At 40.9% G+C, this 19933-nt stretch overlaps 2 protein-coding genes across 2 annotated transcripts in view; both read right to left on the minus strand.

Moving 5' to 3' along the window:
• The window catches only part of scap (SREBF chaperone), a 39361-nt gene extending 26291 nt beyond the window's left edge, over positions 1-13070 (minus strand). Inside the window, 9 exon segments of the mRNA XM_018676112.2 lie at positions 1109-1235; positions 1718-1890; positions 2347-2452; positions 3648-3868; positions 4643-4749; positions 4751-4801; positions 5290-5410; positions 8933-9133; positions 12697-13070. Coding sequence (XP_018531628.1) covers positions 1109-1235; positions 1718-1890; positions 2347-2452; positions 3648-3868; positions 4643-4749; positions 4751-4801; positions 5290-5410; positions 8933-9133; positions 12697-12764 — 1175 coding nt within the window. The 5' untranslated portion in view covers positions 12765-13070.
• Positions 13071-14810: 1740 nt separating this feature from the next.
• Positions 14811-18137, minus strand: elp6 (elongator acetyltransferase complex subunit 6). Its single transcript, XM_018676113.1, has 7 exons — positions 17854-18137; positions 17591-17669; positions 17425-17495; positions 17074-17198; positions 16759-16957; positions 16197-16358; positions 14811-15550 (listed from the first exon to the last, which is right to left on the minus strand). Exons 1-7 carry the CDS (start codon positions 17905-17907, stop codon positions 15425-15427), a joined length of 816 nt encoding a protein of 271 aa, XP_018531629.1. The 5' UTR covers positions 17908-18137; the 3' UTR covers positions 14811-15424.
• Positions 18138-19933: the final 1796 nt, after the last annotated feature.

Raw genomic sequence — 19933 nt, forward strand, 5'->3', positions numbered from 1 at the left:
CATTAAATGACAACATCATTATATCTCCAGCCCCCTCACATAGTCCCACCCACTTCCACTCCCCCTGTGTCCTTTTTACATCCACACTAACACACTGACTTTTTTGCCAATTTGCTGTAAACATTAACGCAAATCAATGTAAAGTCAATGCAGAGGAAAAGGGAAGACAATAAGCTAGAGTGTGTGTGTGTGTGTGTGTGTGTGTGTGTGTGTTGTTGGACCTGTCCTTGTCTTTCTGTGAATTAGATCAGAAATAATGATGAACAGGCCTGTTGGGGCTGTAATTATTAACAGGAATCATTTGAATGTCAGTAACAGAGTACATACTGAGGACTGCAGGAATTGTTCCCACTGTGAACCAGAAGCTAAATTAAAATTATTTTTCACAACTACCCAGAATTGTTCTGGTAAACAGTCAGTGGGCAAAACAAGTTCTTAGAGACATTTTGACATGTTACATCTTGTTCATCATCTTAGATGGCAAATAGTCACAACAATTATGTCATATCTTCTTTTCTAAGCACTTTTCCTTCACCCGATGGAAAAACAAAATCAGAAGGTAAGGAAAAGACGCAAAGAAGAATTCATCAGGATTTCATTAGAAGAAAAGTACAACCAAGGTGCTAAGAGAATCTGACTGCACTTACACAAGGCTATGTAATTGTGTAATGGCAGATGTTACTGATAAGGAATTTCAGGGATAGCATTATTTCTTTGTGTTTCATTAAGGTTGATCCAGTGTACCCTATACTAAAGAACATTAGAAAGGAAGCACTGAAGCTGCTCTCTTAGCATTAAGAGAATTCAACCTTATCATGACTGATACTTATGGGTCAGTTAAGACTATTTGATTGCAGCTTTAGTTTGGTGTGTTAGCATTCTTACATTTGCTAAGTAGCACTAAACTCTTTTTTGATGTCCCAGTTTTGAAATTGTCTCCACATTCCTTGGCTCAAGGTTAAGTCTAAAAAACATTATGTCTGCTCCTCTTTTTCAAAGGTTTTTGAACTGTTTTGATGACAGACTAATTGGCTAACAAGGACAGACTTAAAACCTCTTTGGTAACCTTCTAAAACTTAAGCATGTATAAAAAAGAGGGGATTCCTACCCTCCGTTGAGTGTGGGTGTCAGTCCAAACAGTGTGCACAGTCCCACAGACATGAGCAGAGAGCTGAGGACTGTGACCACAGCAGCCAGAGCCAGGCCCCACTTAGACTTCACCATGTCAATCTTACCTGCAGGGAGCAAAGGAGTCATGTTATTTAAAAAAAAAAAAAAAAATCATGCTCACTTTCTGTACAAAAATCGAAATGAAAATATTTTTGGGCAAGTTTTTGTTACAGTTGAAAAAATGTCTTTAAAATGTTAATAAACTAATCAGTTAGAGTGTGAATATTCTTTTTTTTTACTTCTAGTATGTGTGTGCATTTGTTAACTGGACAAATGTTTCCACTGGCAAGTTGCTGAGGTGTTTAGCTGGGTGCATTCTTGCAGCGGTGTACAATGTTCCTGTGTGGGGATTATCCCTGCACCAGACAGGAACAGCCTTGGCACACAAACACACTTGCACATACAGTACAAAGGTGCAGTAGCCATGAGTCTGTATCTTTGGCACCTTAAAGAGATAAGGAAAAAAGAAAGACAGAAAGAAGGAAAGGAGACACACAGGCCAGAGACACACCGACACACAGACAGACAGACAGGGAGTTGGACTAACGTGTGGAGAAGTAGATGTAGGCAAACAGGATGATGTATGTGGTGACAAGGGGGATGAGCTCAGCAATGCCAATCTCCTCCTTGAAGTGGACGTGAACCATGTGGTCCTCTCTCAGGCTGCAGTTAGCTGACGGGTGGAGCTGCTTCAGACGCGCCCGTAGGCTGCCCAGGAACCTGGACACACACACACACACACATCGTATACAATTACTGTAAGGAAACTGTAGCATGAGGCAGATGATTACTAGTCCCTATCTCAGGCCAATGGATTGTTTATGCTAGAGTCTGTCAGACCAAATTACCTTCAAATTTCAACAGTTTTTGCTCAATTGGCAAAAGAAAAGAAGCTCACTCAAACAACCCAGCACCTATATTACCATTTAACCTCTTGGCTCATAGTCTGAAACACAGCATGAAGAGGCTAAAAAAAAGCTGCCAGTTATCTCAGTAATGCTTGCTATACAAATGAAATCTATGGGGTAATAGGTTACAAAAGTCATAGTAAGCATACAGCATACATAATTACAAGCAAAGGCATTTGTCATGGCAGACAAAAATATTGAAAAGAAAGAAATCAAAGAAATGACTCTTATAACCCCTATTTTCTCTTTTATTGCACATGTAACTCACCTTGCATCGTAGCTAGACAACACTACAGTGATTGTGTATGTCACAACCCTTTTCCTGTTATAATGACTGACCCCTGTATACTTTCCGGGGACGCCAAACAGCAGGTCTGAAACACACACACACACAAAATTATTTATTGTACACTGTAGCACATTAATGCAAATAACAATTTTCTATTGTTATTTAGACTAGTTATTCACCAGTCAAATACTGGCAATGAAACTGCACCATATCAAAGTCAACTCAGAAATCATTACAGTTATTGCTATTAAACTATACAGCCTGTGTTTTCTGCGGGTACAGCTTGAAAATTTCTGTGCTGATGTCAGGCTGCAGTGCTGTTTTCAGATTCTGATTTCAGTCACCAAAATATGTAAACATAGTGGGCAGGAATATGTGTAACAAGGAGAAATCATGCCTCAATAAAAAATGTTAGATTAACAACTCTGAATTTGTTCAGACCTATGTTGTCTGCCCTTTTTAATCTTCTTTTAATTCTTACTGGGTCCCCGCTGGAGTCTATCCCTGCAGCTCGTGTAGATTTTACAGCTTTCCCATGGCAGTGTGACTGGCCTTTCATCAGCTCAGTGTGAACAACAGTTATCAGACTGACTGTATCTGGCAGCCAAGCTGTCCCTGACTCCAGCTCCAGAATAAGCTTCCCACCTCTAAATCACTTGAGCTGGAGGGCAAGGCAGAATGCTGAGCTGGCTTTGGGCAGCCAGGGACGGTGATTTGGTTCACTATGTCAGTGGCTAAAGTTTTAAGAGAATTCAATAAGTTCCCAAGGAATGAAACTGCTTGTTCTCTGTCAATATAAAAGCCTCTTAGTTTGCTGATACCACTAATCTCCCACTCCCTACCTCCCAACAATTACTCCTGTTGAATGATGGCAGACTCTTTAAAACAATGCAGTCAAGAGTATAAAGGACTAAACTCCACTTTGGCATTTTGCACCTGTATTTTAACAAACTATTATGTTAATAGAGACACCATCATAATTACTGAAAATACATTAAATGAGAAGACAACTATTTCTGAAACTTGCTGCCTCTCCCAGATGATAAAATGCCTCTATTTCACTATTTGGACAGGGCAGGACAGGAAGCTAAACTGGAGGTGTCAGAATTTCTAGAAATGACAAATGTTGCCACAAGTAAAAGAACCATGAAAATGGCACTATTATTAGCTGATTAATGTCTCTGTCATCTGACAATATTAAAGTCGCATTTTCTCCCTTTGACTAAATTTCGCAGAAAAGAAACTCCTCATTTTGTCCATTAGCACGTCCTGATCCCTACCTCGCAGTGTGGCCGAGGTGTGCAGGCCTTTGGGTTCATGTTTCTGGATGGTCTTGAGGAGGTCGGGGTCCGAGTCGAAGAGCTCCCGTTGGTTCTGCCAGTAGTTGCCGGGAGAAACGAGCAGGCAGCCATGCTCTGGAAGCACTGACTGCATCCGCCGTAACCCTGGAAACAGGTCTGTCACCTGAAGACATAACGCCTCCAGACTGCGAATCCCGGAACTGACGGAGGGGAGACAAGGGGGAGACAGAGGTGAGGAACAAAAGGGAGGAGGTGAGAGGAAAGGGGAGCGAAGAGGAGTTGTTATTAACAAAGCTCACAGATACAAAAAGCTGCTTGAGTAATCATTATCTGAGCAGGAGGCAACGTTAATCTATTAATTACCTATCAATTTGAATGCATAATTTAAAGATAATTAGACAAGGGAAGTACCATGCAATTAATCTGCCTCTTGGGAAAAGGTTTGGATTTGAACACCCTTCGTTAGTATCAGCTGCTCTCTACAGCTCCCAACAAAACAATGTGTCCTATAAATCAGCACCCATACCTGGCAGTGCTCAGTACAGAACAGCTGTCAAACTGTCAAAGTACTGCAACTCAGCACGTACCCAGCAAAGTCACAGACCTCATAATTCACAACAGATCAATGCTGGCTGGATGTCAACTTTTTTTTCTTCATAACTCAAGGTCATGGATGTTTCTCTGTTTTTCACATGTGCCACAGGCAAAACAGCTTTGGGTTCGTGGCTCAACTAGTTTGAGCTGCTAAATGTGCTGGAGGACAGACACCACATGTATCTCAAAATCAACAGTGCTGAAGAAAGGGGAGTTTAAAAATTCTCTGTTTTATTCTTCTCAAATTTGAGGATCTGCAGCCTTTCTATTTTTTTACGTAAAATTTAAGGTGCTTGTGCATAGCATTTCCATTGTATGATACTTCATACTTATACTCCACTAACTTAACTTGTTATACCACTGTGTATGTGTGTGTTTACCTGTCAGAGTGGACGTGGTCACGGATCTCCTCCAGCAGGCTGAAGACTCGACCCAGTGGCGACCGAAACACATCCACCGGTACCAGGCTGCTGTCCCATGGAGACACCGGCTGCCTTCACCAACACCTGCTGGATGTAGGCCACCGGAGGACCCCGATACTACAGCACACACAGACATACACACAGACATGTAGGTGATGCGTTTGTACACAGCATAAAATAGTTTTAATCTACTGAATCAGCCACATTAGCAGGTAAACACCCACTTTACTGATTTAATGATTCTATACCAGAACCCAGGCAGTGAAAGCCAATGCTGTAAAGTTTCCCATCCTCCTGCCTCTAAGGCCATAAATTAAAACTACTGCTGACAACTAAATGAGCAGTGGTGGTAGCTTGCTTTCTCATTTTTTATGAGCCTGCATTTTTGCAGTTAGACCGTATGTCTGCACCAGAAAACCAGGTTTAAAGTTTCAGAATAAGTCTTAGGGTTCTGATTCAAGTTTGAGATTAGAATTTGTTTTAGGATGAGGATTCAAGATTAAAGAATAAGTACAGTTAAAAGAATAAGGACAAAAATGATGGTTTAAAAACACTGGGATGCATATACAGTAAATTTGTATATAATGTGCTTTCTCTTCTCCTACCCAGTCGGGCCGTTCCCCGAGGTCTCCCTGAGGCTCATGGGAAGGGACGCTGTAGTCTCGCACCCCTGTGGTGAACTCCACAGGACCTGTCCCAGGGAGGGGGAGCCTCAATAACGGATAGCTGGGTGAGGGGGGAGTGAAAAGAGATATGAAACACAAGTGTGAGAATGATTGAGCCTGTCAAAGTTTGCTCATTTGGTCTGTTTGACATGTATTAAAGTTAAATTCAGTTCAACCAGCATTTAAGTAAATACATCAGACAACAATACACATCTGTGCAGTATTACAGTAGGACTATTTCCACTATAAATCAACATATTCTAATTAATTTAAGCTTTTTATTTCATTATATTAACATACATTAGACAACAAATCAATTTCTCACTTTTAGAGATTTTAATTACACATGAACACACATGTATTCAAAGACAGAGGTAGAGACTTATAAAGAACAGACAGCTTGATGAAGCAATCATGTTAAAGGTGAGTGCTTCACTGTTCACTGTGCTAACACTTCTGAGAACATGACACCAGAGCCTCTGGCTTTTCTTACCAGATTCAGTGCTACCTGGAGAGATCCCCTCCCTCTTTCTCCTGGAAATGGGTGGGCCCTTATGAAACAAGTTAACTATTTGTTTCCCTACAAACTACTTACTTCCTCACCCTGTGAATGTGTGTGTGATCATGTGTACACATCACAGGATTAACAAAAACCAAAAACAGCTAATTACAATCCTTCTAAAGCTACAACTGTGGGAGAGAAAACCTTTTGCACTCAAGCATCACTAAGCCTACATGTCAGACTGACACTGTTCAAGTGTGATGTCATATTAGCCTTTACAGTAGGCGGTCGAGTCGTGACAAAGCACCGCAAGAAAAGCTGCCCACATGACTGTTGCAAAGACCAAGACATATCAGTGCCAGTTAGCAGTTCACTGCCTGAATCTAAAGCCCCTTTCACGTTGGACAAAAAACCCACTAACATCTGGCTTTTGTTTTCGGTGGGAAAGGCTACAATTGACATTCATTCCTGGGTCAAATGACTCTGCAGTAGACATGGGTATTTGCCAACACAGGGTGCCCCAGGAAATAACGTATGGTCAGCACAACATGACTGTATTGGCCAATCAAATATATGGATGTACACATTCATAGCAGATTACTTAGTAACACAAATGCCACTCGTCAACTGTTTACCTCGCATTAGTCCAGAAGAAAAACACAACAACTGTGGCCATGATAACTCTCCAGAAATATAAAAACCTGGTGTTCTGGGGTTTCATGAGACTTGGCAAGTTTAGTAACAGACTAATCTGTTACACCAGAGAGACTTTCTGTGTCATATTCTGCCACAATCTACAATAATACTGTTACAGTGAACACTGTGATCTTGCACAGTGTTACTGTGAAAAGTATTAAAGGCCTTCAAAATTTTAACAGAATGTCCAAAAGGAGGACAGTTGCCGTCATGCAAGTCTACATGTTTGAGCTGTTCATTTGAAGCAGCTTTCACTCTCGTTGCCACTGTCGTCAAAGACTCCAGTCTGCAATAATTACCAAATAAACGTTTCATTTTCCTCCTCCTGTCCACATTCACTCCCTCTCATTTAAATTATGTTTAAAGGTCAGTTAAGTTTAAATAATTTCCTGACAGAAACACCATTTGACCAAAACTGGCCAGTGCAACACCCTTTTTTCCAATCCTGAAGCTGACATGCATTGACCCATTCATTACGACTCTAAAAAGGGTATTATACAACCAGCAACCAGCTTATAAGCTGTTTTTTTTTGGGGGGGGAAACAATGAAAGAGATATTGGAGGGTTTTGTGGCCTCTCTGGGCAACCGTCTTTAGTTCAACAGATGTTGCACATTTGTTTACTATACCTTCTATTGTGCGAAAATACAGAAAATGTGTATGAATTTCTGCTAATCGTGATATTGATGACATTATTATCCACTTTCTTAATTTGCTTTCTTTCTTTTCTTGATTGCTGAAAAAATGTTCCAAAGGTAGAGTTATTAATGAAAAGAAAACTGATTGGATGTTTGAGATTAAATCCTCATTATTACATTAATGGTTCCAGAACTGACGAGCAGCTGATAAAGTATTTGCTGAGTCACCGGTATTGATCAATAGCATTATCAACTTCCACGCAGACAGTGTGTGGTCACTTTGTCCTCTTGTACAAATATTACTTATTTCTCGTTTAGAAATTTGCTTGTCAGTTGGATGGAAAACTCTCTCTCTCCCTCTGTTTTTCTCCCTCTCTCACTCCCCTTACCCCTGCCTCCCCCCACTCTCCAAGGTCACTGTACCTCCACAAAGGCCTCTTTTGTGCAGAGCCAGCCCCCCTCCTGACAGGCAGATGGAAGGACAGGCCTCCCATTCTCACAGGGCCATTTTCTCACAGCCCTCTGCTCTAGGCCTGCCTTAAACATCCCCATCGTCAAGATCTTTTCTTTCACTTCGCCCCGGGTGGTGGTCAGCAGTCCATTTGTTCAGCACCCCTGCCGTAAGGTACTGCAAGGACACCACGCAGGCAGGTGCATGTGTGTGTTTCAGATTGCTGAGATTGTTTTTACAATGCCGTTACTGATGAAGCCAGGGCCAACTCCCTGACCTACGCTCTCTCTTTGACCAGTGCTTTAGCAAGAGTGATGTGCGTGTGTTAAGTGAGTGTTTGTGTCCTGGTGTCAGCAGGGGGCTGTTATGCGTGTGCAGATGGCCAGTTCAAATAAGTTGAGCCTGTCTACACAAACTTTGAGTATCAAATACAACTGGAAGGCTTAAAAGGTGGCTCTAAAGCTGCAGTCACACCCGTTTCAGTGGATTCTAAGGGTAACGTTAAGCTAAAAAATCAAAAGATACTAGTTTGAACAATATGTTGTCCAACCACATTGAAAGGCAAAAGTGTTTACAGCTGTTCTTAACAGTGACACTGAAGGCAGGGTGAGAAGCCGACCATTATAGAGAGAGGTGAGACATGATGCCTTTTTAAAAAATATAATGATGGTGCACATTTTCAGACAATCTCTCCTAGAAGACATTCACAGTGTTTGTGCACAACAAGAGTGTAACAAACCGTTGTTTGAGAGATAGGCTCCAACCCATCGTCTCATCTCACCATTCAAAAATGTGGCCAATCTTTGTGTGAAGCAGGTGTGAATGTCAGATTGACAGGTTTGTACAGTTACAGAAACTGACAGACAAAGTCCATAGTAAACTATGTCAGAAAAGTGTGGAGGAAAATGGAGAATAGAGATCCAGAGACACAGCAAACAAAATGTGTGTAAATGTCTACAGAAACTTGTCAAGCTACTTCAACAGAATAATCCCCTACTCCCCCACTGAGTCACATGTCAAGTATGTCAACCACTCTTTACTTGTCGGCTACAAAGCTACATGCACCACTAGCTTGTCGTACTGATACTATGAACTCTTTACTGAGACTCTGCCAGAAGTAGCATGTTTAGCAATCTAACTGTATTCCTCTAAAAAGCACTACACACTCACCTGCAAAAACGACCAGAGTTGAATTAACATTTTTCTGTTACAGCATCAAAAATCTAAAAGTTTCACTGTACTATACAATAAAATTAAGATTCTGAGCCTAGAAGCATTAACATGACATAACACCTACCAGCAGGTGAGGATGCTGGCGGAGGTGAAGAGGATGATGGGTACTGGGTAGGAGGCACACAGCAGCCCGTGGCGGTAGAAGGCCGCCGAGATCTTCTCTCTCAGCTGCTCGCGCAGCGTCATTCTGGTGGGCGGGGTCAACTCCCGGCCATTGGGAAGCACTGGGCGGCGGAGGACAGTTCGCCGCGGGGCATCCAGGGACCTGGAGGAGAGAGATTAACAAATCAGATAACCCAACATCACATACAAGAAGCCATCAATACAGCTGACAAAATCCAATACAAGAACTCTGCTGCTATCAATTAACCATTTCAGTTTTTAAGTGAAAATGTTAAACATTTGCTGATTTACAGACACTATACGGAAACCTTTTGGATTCTCCCTGCTCCTTTCATATCTATCGACTAATCCTTTTGGCTCTAAGTCACTGTGTCCTAACTGGCAGGAAAATGCCCTCCAGCACCCCTGGAAAGCAGAGTTGTATAGAATCTAGCAGACAGTGAACACTTTTTATACATCCAGTAACTGCCAATTCATGTGTATTTTGATGTAGATTTTCATCCTGATGCTGCGAATTTTCAAAGCATTTTCTGTTATTAAGAACAACAAACTTAGAAGTTTGTTCAGCCTTGAAAAAGTTACATGATCTCTGAGTGTCATCTAGTTTTCTCCTAATGTTAATAAATACATATGTAAAATCAAATTTGTAGCCTAGGAGAGAGTTTTTATAAATATAATTTTGTATCTCAGCAGGGCATACGCTGTGGTACATCTCCACAGACAAACAGGCACTACACACACAAACACACACACACACACACACACACACACACAGGGGCTGGATTTTATAGGGCTGCTCTGTCCTGAACACCTAATTAGTCACATACTCCTAGTGTTGGTACACATGCTGCTGACTACAGGCCCTATGTGGTTTCCTTTCGGACGAGCTCATACAGGGCTCACATGGTAGACAGCACTTAAACACACAGCTCATTCAGCAGCCAAAAAGGTGTGGACACATTCCGCCTTTAGAAAACATGCAACTCCGGCCAAACAGCTAGACTGACGCAAACGCAGATCTACAAGAAGTCTCGATCCCACTGCCAACAGGTTCACTGATAACAGCCTTTTGTTACAGGACAACAGGTAAATTCCACTTCCATTCAGGTGGTTCACAGAGGAATTAGCCGGCCAAGACACGAAGACAGTAGCATGTAAAGGAAGTCCGTTAAGTATTTACTTGTGCTGGAATAATTTGTCGTTCCATAAAGTGACAAATTAATTCATTTTGATTCAATTTTAGGGGAAAATATCACATTCACTGGCCCCACTTCTAAAAAACAAAGACTTTCTGTTTCTTCATATCATTGTAAATTGAATAGTTTACGGTTTCCTGCCTTAGTTGAATGAAGTAAGCAATTTGAAGACGGTACTTTAACGCGAGTAATTTGAGTATTTAAAAAGCCTGGACCTCAAGAAACCAAATGCTATAAGTACATTCATTTTAAATGAGGGAGCCCTGAAACAGTGTTGATCACACTTGTCCTGTTCTCTCGTTAGTGACACTGAACAGTGCCAATAAATCAGCCTGCTCCTCAGCTATGGCAGCAATACTATGCGTTATATGATTTCAATGGCACCACAGATAGTGGTGAGGTCACTCAAAGGTAAGTCAAGTTAATATAGTTGAAATCAATATAAGGGCAGAAATTAAAGATTATATTCTGAATTAATCTGTGAATCTTTTAAGATGAAAAATGTGACAAAATAGTGAAAAAATTAAGTTAATTGATCAATTATTTTCAGATCGTCTAACTGATAAATTGCCTTATCATTTCAGCTGTAATCAGTATCATAGCACCGATAATATTTCTCTGGCTTTGATTATATATTTTGATATGATACACATGTAAAACAAGTACTTTTTTCTCAGTTATTAATACTTAAATTGAATAAACATTATTATTTTGATCTCTCAAAAGTGGACACAGCACACTAACATGACTCTGTGCTTGACAGATTTAATGTCAACACAAGCAGAAGAAATGTGTGAAATCTTTGCCTTATGGGTGGCACACCTCACTTCAAACAGACTCGGCTCAGTCAGTTTCCCATATCAGCTCTATCTCCTGTTGACTTCTCTGCTCAATCTCAGCTCTTGTCTCTGTGTTTACTCAGCAGACGGGTTAAGCACTGCCTATCAGTGTTTGTAGTTACACACTGCTCTAATACTCTGTTTAACTAGCCCTGGCAAACCTACTGCAGCTGGACACTATCTCATTCTGCTGATCCTTACCAACTCTCCCTTGCCTCAGCTTCTCACATGATGTCCATATGCTACACCATATCATTTGTTAACCATGCCGAAATACACAACAAAGCTCTGTAACATTGGCTGTTACCACGCTGTATCCATCACACAAACCTAACGAGACTCTGAGACCATACCTGCTAATGGGGGACCAGGTTATCTCTCTGGCTCGCAGCCGTTTATGTCCAGGTTTTTTTAGCTTAAGTGGTGCCTTGTGGTTAACATAGTGCTCCCTTCTCGATTCAGGCAGAGAGTGTGGCTGTTCTGCACGCCCCCCCGGGAGCAACGGAAACATTCCCTGGGAGGAATTCGCCTCAGGAGTCCCTTGATCTGCCGTTATAAATACACTATACAGTAAACACAGCAACGTCCCGGCAAGCTTGCACAATGGGTTCTGCAAATGTCAACAGAAGGCTTTGAAGTAAAGCCTTTCTCCTCTCTGTTTCTGTAGGAAAGTCGAGTCTCAGCCAGGTTCTGGTCCTGCTCAGTGTCTCGCAAGGGAAAACTTTCAATGAATGCCTCCATCTCTCAGCTGTCTGTCCAGTTCACTGCATGCCGTGGGGTTACGTGGGTGTAGCAGCGAGGCCTGATTTGGCAAAGGCTCAGCAGCATCTCCGTCAGTGAACTAATCCAGGATTTAGCTGATCGGAAACTCAACGAGCAGGGCTCAGGGCCTATGGCCACCCCCCACTGCTTCCCTCCTTCTCTGGTCACAGCCTTCAGGCAGTCTATCACGAACGTTGTAGCATGCCGAGACATTCACTTCTCAAAAGCATAACAAGCTTGAAGAAGGCTTCAAAACCATAACTTTACAACCAGGGCAGAAAATTAACACCAGCCACAGGCCAAGTGCTGGTAAATTGTTGTCTCGGGCTGGTGAGTTTGTATTCTCTTCAGCCACTTTGGCAGATGACCAGCGATTGTTTGCAAATCCTATTCTGTCTGGCCGGATGGTGAATGTTGGGATATACCAGCTACTAGGGTTGGGGGAATGAAAATAAAATTTCTGCTTAAACCTCACAAACCACACATAAATCTTTATGACAAGAGCATGGAAAATGTCTCAGTTCAAGAACCCTAGGCATTTGCGCATACGTGCTACGCAACTAATAATCTAACAAAGAACAGTCTATATGCCTCCCACGTGAGAAGCCAGCACATTTACTTGCAAAACAAAAACACTGCTACAGACATGACAGACACTGTGTTTCACATTGCAAGTGCAAATTCAGTTAGGGAGATCATTGTACGTCTCTGCAGCTTAATTGGGTGGCTTGCAGATTAAGGTAGATTTATAAAGCCACATGCCAACAACTTTACTGTGAGCAAAATGGTTCCCAGAATTCATGGATGAACTGTATCAAAGCTATTTCAAAACTAAGAGAGCACATTTACACTTAAATACTCTAAATTGAAATAAGAGATTTGGCAAAGAGCAAAAAATACCAGCTTACCTTTTTTCAACACTTCCTAAAATGCCCAGTTTAAAGGCATCTCCAGGGTTTACAGATTCCAGTGGCATAATGAGCAACTGTCTGTATTATGCAATACATTTACATGCCTCCTCTATAACTACGCTAATTACTGCAAGTCCAAAACTTTACCACTAACCACAAACATTCCAGGCAGCATCAGTTCTCCGTAACATGACAACATTCAACAACATAACTGCATAATGTAGAGGCATGCTCTTCTGATCAGTGAAGCCCATTAGTTCTGTTGTAAATGCAGAGACAAGCTCGACATGGATGAGTAGATTACTGCAACACAGCCTTTTACAACCAGAGCTGATGATTAAAGAGGGAAATGTCCTGTCAATCAGTAACCTATAATGTAATAAGGAATGATGTGTAACGCACTGTCTATTTCCAACCAGGGGCTTCCTCTCTAACAAATTCTTTAGAGGAAGAAGAGGAAGGTGAGGCATGCTAATTCCTTTTTATAATCAATTATAACTGCAGATTAGCCTGCAACGTCTTTATCAGAATACAACCCTTGCTTACATTTTAAAAGTTATCTTTTCTGACACATTCACCTGCCTTTACAGTCCACAGCACATTAAATTAGCCAAAGTGGTGAAATAGCTATCACAAGACAGTAAACACATGTTGGGACGGTGGGGCTGATGCAACCCTGTAGCAACATCAACTACCAGGAAGGAGCTCGCACAGTGGTTTCCACACAGAGGCCAGGGATGCCCAGGGATCCCAGATAAGGTTCTAGGAGGGTTCACAATTAAATAAGGTGTAGTTATAACTTTATACATGTGTGAGAAACTACTGAGCTGGAACATGCCGTGCAAACAATGGTCTAATTCATGACAATTTCACCCTATTCGATATCTTTAAATGACGTACAAATAAGCCTTTCTGTTGCCGGGATTGGACTTCCTGTATTTTCACACCTGAATCTCTTTTCAGGGAACGTACTGTCAAACTTGCAGGCTAGCTAGCGTTATTAAACAGCCAGCTAACGTTAGCTACAAGTATCCTGCAGGATTTCCCCGACTTTCAGCTAATAACGCTCACATATAAAACCTTCGTACCGTCAGTCAGAATTAGATACTAATACCATTTAAGTGAACACAATGAACTGTAGGAACTGACTATAAACCCTGTAATTGTTGTTGTGTGCTAACGTTAGCTGAATGTCTCTGTAGCTCCAGTAGCACTCTACAACCAAAGCATTTCTAGAACATAAAGACGCTAAAAGTACGCAATATATTGCTCATCCATATGTTTACGGTCACAGCTACTAACTCATACAAGTATACCGTTTCTGCAGATTGCTGAACCTTGTCGCAACCAGCAGACAACTTGGGATGGCACCAAGCTAAAAGCTAACATTGCTAGCAGTGGCTAGATATGTAAATGCTAGCTGCTCAATGAACCCAGTAAACCCGATTGACTTTACAAAATAAACACACATGGGATCGCACATATTACGGGGGGCGTGGGGGGGACTAGCATTATCAACACCTGATTAACATGGCTGTCACTGTGAGACTATGAAAACAGTTTGTAGCTAACGCTAATAACGTTGCCAAATGCCAAAGTTAGCTTGGTACAGTAACAATGTCGGATGACAGGGACTCATATCTGACTTAGTGAAACAGGACTGGTGTGTGTGAGCCCAGCAACTGCAACCTAGCCGCTATGACCATAACAATGCCTCTGCTGCTAACGTTAAGGTGTGATTAAACAACCCAGCTGCTCCCATGCTTTCCACCACCACCAAGCTAACATTCGCATCGCAGCTAATGCTAGCAGGTTATAGATCGACTGTTCGCACACTTGCCTGGACAAACTTCCGAGATCCTCTAATGTAGTTGTTGGTGAAGTCCTCCTGGGTTAAACTGACGAGTAACCGTCGTGTTATTCCTTTTGTTTTGGAAAATGGCTAAAGGCTAACTTGAATCCTTCGGACCTGACGCTGGCATGCAGGAGCAGCGTTTCCAAACCTACTGGTTGTCAAACTCCACAGAGACCTCTCCACTTCGACCTCTCACCCAGCAGCGTACAGAAGAGGGGCAGGGCGACCTCTAGCGTCAGCACAGAGAATGACAACATTTGACAGCCTTATTAAAATGTTTATTTTATAGAACATCCAGTGGCGTTTCTGGTCAGTCAGTCCATCTGATTTTCCATAAGCATGAATAAGAGGCACCTGGATCACTTAAATGTCCAACCATAGTCTCCTTTTTACCTAATTAATACACAAAGTTGCAGCAAGGCACACCAAATCTAATCAAATCATATAGTCCATATAGAATACTTGTGGTGTAAATATCAAGTTTCTACTATATATTGTTCTTAAGTTATTGTGTTCATAAGTTAGCTTAACAACATAATGTCCCACATACTGTGTACCATTGTGGCAGGACATAAAAATGTAAATGTCTGCTGTCAGCACACAAAAACTGATTCATCAAAATAAAAAAAAAAACAACAACTGTGAAGTGGGCAGTGATTCTGAGGTCTGGAACCAGGCTATCAGCTGGCAGGATCGCTGTGTTCTTCCTCCAGACAGTCACTGGGTCACTGACACATGCAACCCGCCAAATGTGAAGCTTGGCTATGGCTGGTAAAATTTGTCCAATTCACCGCCCACTGTGGCAGTAACCAGCCAACATAAGAGTCACATTTTACAACAAAAGGTACAAGAGGACACTGAAAGTTGAATCTAGAGAACAGCACTGGATGTCCCTCGAGCAAAGAAGGAGGCTCCTTTATCATGGACCTTGTACTGAAAGAGCTTCTTCTGTGTGTTCTGTCCATCACCTTGCCTCCTCCTCCAACACACCTCCACCTGAAAACAAATGAATACTGCAGGTTTACCTACAGTTTTACTGATATTATGTTTGTTTCAGTGCATTATTTATCCTTTATGTATCCTTTTGAAATCCATGTGCCATACGTACTGTATAACTATTCCATCTGTTAATGTGTACTACCATAATTTCATTTAGATATCAATACTTCTGTGATCAAACTGTTCATAAAAAGGTGTGTCCCCACCAAAATTTGTTTAAACTACAGTGGTGTAACAGGCCTACAATTTCAATTATGATGAATAGGGAAACACTGAAATGCATATTTCACCTAGATGTTAAATTCTACATGTGCACCTGAAAGGACAAATTGACTAAGTGATTAAGTGATTAATTGTATGTAGAACAACAAAAAAAACAACCAAAAAAATGAATTGTTCCAAGCTTCTCAAATTTGAAGATTTGCTAGTTTTCATAGCCTTCTGTGATAGCAAACTGAATTAATTTAGGTTGTGAACTGTTAACTGACAAGTGCATAAGATAAGTGTTAAGCAAGTATACCTGTAATTTCTATGCTCATTAAATTCCAGATTGGGTCTAAACAATAATTGGACTATAGGTACATTTATGCAGTGTTGGATAATTTATGATCAGTTAAGAATCAGAAACACTGTAATCACACACCTGCCCATGTATGTCCCTGCAGTAGCCAGTTGGGAGACCCTGTACATGAAGAGTGAGGCTACACTGGTGGGTCAGGCCCTTCAGGAGCAGCTCTGAGCCGCCATCATCCCAGTCGTCCTCCTCTTCTTCCCCATCGCACCGTACCAGCATCACCATGTTGCCCTGCAGTAAAAGTGATAGTGATAAAGGATAGTATTTTATGTGAGTTGCTCACTGTTCATTTGATCCTGCCCTCCATAAGGATAATACTGCAAGTAGATGCCCACTGGTAAATATTTGTGGTAAGTAAATAAATACAACTTTTGTCCACTGACATTTTTACAACAAATCGTATAAAGGAAGAAAATGCATGAGTGCTTGTTCTGTTGTGATGTGAATTCACCATTACTATTCACCATTACCAGCTGAGATTATCAGTGGCATGCTGATAATGGTATATGTCATGTAAATGCCTTAAACAACAGTTAATTCATGATGGTAGAGAGATTTTGGTCATGTAAGTGTCAGCTTTAATTTTGCACAGTACAAAGACTGTTATAATACGAGCATGCTTCAATCTAACCTGTAGCTGGGAACAGACTGTGGCTTGGCAGTAGTGGCTGAAGTCCAACACGGCTCCAGCGCTCACCCCCAGGCTCAGCAGCGCACTGAGGTCATCCACCAGCAACACTGGGGGTCCCCACTCCTCCTCCCCACCACCAGAACTTGTTACACTAGACTGGACAAACTCGTATAAACTACGCAGGCCGACTGAGGGATCCCTGAGGACGATGGAGAAACAGGCCTATTACAGGACTCCTACACAGATGTCCAGTGATTACAATATGATAGCATCATAATAAAAAGTTATATATGTAAAACAAAAACAAAAGCGTACCTGAGGAAGTCCATGGCTTTATTTCCTGTGCTGGTTACTTGAGGAATCAAAACAGACAGTGACTCTGTCAGTCCCTCAAGAAATATCAGCTGACCTTTCTCCTTCGCTTGTGTAAGACTTATACCCTGAGAACACACACAAAGACACACATATTCTAAAAACATACAGTTTCTGCCATCATTCAGCATGTATAAGCCACTGGAAAAAATAAGAACTAAGAATTGAAGTAGAGGGAATTATGCAAAATACCTTTCAGGTGAATGACAGCTAATTCATCTTTGTCCACCTTTGACATTCTCAAGTTTAATCAAGAAATATAGTATGACAAGTCTGATAGCAGTGGACACTCACCAGTCTCTGACTGACTGCACTGTAGTGACTGAAGGACTGCACCAGGCCCAGAAAACACACTTTGCACCGTGCTGAGACAGAAAACAAAGACATCAGCTGCAGTTCATGCATCCTGAACTAAATGTTTCCCCTGTTTTGACAACACACTGACAGGTGTCACACTCACCTCGTAGGTAAAAAGAGAGGAAATGGTGGATGAGAAAAGAGGCATCACTCTTTCTGTCTGATAATAAAATAAATTCTCCCTGTGGGTGCAGACAGTTTTATAAACATGATTAATTTCGCAGGCTACACAGCTGCTAAAGCTTCAAACAACAGGAATTTACACACATTAACGTTAGCATACAGGACATTGAGTGATGTCTACATAAAGCAACGTGTACAGTGCATATCTCCACGTTGGCTGAAATAAAAATGTGAAAACATTACCTGTGTGAAGCTGTCGGGAGTGGTACTCAGGATGCTGTTGAGCTCTGTATACATAGCTAAGCTAACTGTAAATAGCACAACATAAACAGTTTATAAGTGAGCTAAAATAACGTCACAAAATATGAGTTGTTGAGAGGAGATACTCTAAAAAGTTGTGTTATTCATGGGTATAACTGTTACGTAAGATATTCTTTTTTAATGAGTAGTCTTTCTAGCTTTTTTGTCTGCTAGCTGTTGTGCTAACGTCAGGTAGCATGCTACAAACGAAGAGTAAAAATACAATTAGAGGTCTCACTCGGCACCTATTTTCTGGTAGCGGGGAAAAACTCTTCCGAGCACGGACAAGCCGATAACAACGGCTTACTATCGAGTATAATCTTATGCTCCAGAGGTATATGTGCGAATTTTATTTGCTCTTAATTTAGAGGACAAATTTTCAGGCTTTTATTCGTTTTTTAAATGAACCAACTCTGGTCTGGGAAAAAAATGGTATCCATGGTGACAGGTAAAAGATATCTACATAGACGATCTTCGTTAGCACATGGCGGCTTCTTCGTCGTGTTTCAGTGCTTGTTAAATTGCAGACAGTGCCTCCTGCTGGTAGTGTTGTGTTAATGAGCGACAGTGGTAAAGGTGGACTACATCAGTAGTACTGTAGTAGTAGTTGTTGTGGAGATAGAGACAATAATATTCGTTTAAGTAGTATCAGTACAAGTAGTAGTTACAACCAGGACATTAATTTTCATTCTTGTGGTGTCTTATCACCAAATGACATAATATACACCGTTTCACTCTTAATCAGATTTTTGTTTCAATTGATATATTTTTAGCACCAAAACATGATTCAAGAGAAATCTCACTAAGGCATTTTTACAGTAATAAAATTATAACAACTGAGATCACCCAAATGTTTTTATCCCTGAAATTTTACAGTTAAACATTTTCATACTATTTGTATATTCATTTACATTATTAGAGTCACCTCTTTGCCTGAACCTGAAAAGTCTGAGATAACACTCTTTAGATAATTTTTTCAAGAGGTGAAATTTAGTCATACCAACATGCTATAGGATGTTATTTATGAAAACACACTCATCAGGAAATATTCTGTAAACTCACACCTGAGGTTTCTTAACAAATGCTTTCATGTGGAATTTCTGTTTTCTGTTCCAGTGCACAAACATCAGTAATGAATACAATCAGAGTGCACTTTTATTGTTATTTTCCAAGTGTATAATACAGAATATTTTATGGTTCTCTGAAGCGAAAAAAACTGTGAAATTAAACAAATTATACTCTGAGTTCACCTTTTCAAATATAGCCACGTAGACACCTGTTGTCATATGAATATTTAATCACCCAATACATGTGTGTCTCTGCATTAAATAAAGAAGCATAAATCCTGCATACATACCATTTATCTTTATTTTTTCTCAAGTGTAATGAAATTCGGTCTGTTTCATGTAAGTCATCCATCTTACACTCATGGTTCTCGCAGAACAGCGGACTAAAACACAAGTAAAATGGGAGATAGGAAATTAGCGTCTGATCATTGTTTGATTCAGCAGATGGCAGTGTGTAGCTCTCAGACACCTCAATATCAAAGACATCAAGACTGTAAATGCAGTGAATCTGCAGTTTAGTCTTTAAACATGTTTCATTTTACCTCACTGATACTGCACTTTCTCCTCAAGGTCTCAGCATAAGGCACTGGTGCAGTGCAGTTTAAGTCCCATGATGGAATAATTATCCACCTGATTAAATCCTTTCTATCTCCACTGTTTCTGTGCTACAGCAGGTGTGTTTTGTCACCAAAATACTGCAAAATCAAGTCCAAGAAAGGTTATTAGAGAGTACATTGACTCTTAGTTGTAGATTTTAGACATAGAATTATTTTTTTGATTTGTCTTTAAAATACTGTAATCCAAAAGGAGACATTAAAACTGCATTAATTCATTTTTCTGACTAGTTGGAGCCAGCTGAACAAGCTGTACATTAACATATTATCACCTTATACAGTTACAGTGGTTACAGTTACACATCCAGTACACATAGAGCAACAGTCACTCATTTAGAGTCC

The sequence above is a fragment of the Lates calcarifer genome, linkage group LG15 (genome assembly GCF_001640805.2).
Source record: "Lates calcarifer isolate ASB-BC8 linkage group LG15, TLL_Latcal_v3, whole genome shotgun sequence".
NCBI lineage: Eukaryota > Metazoa > Chordata > Actinopteri > Centropomidae > Lates > Lates calcarifer.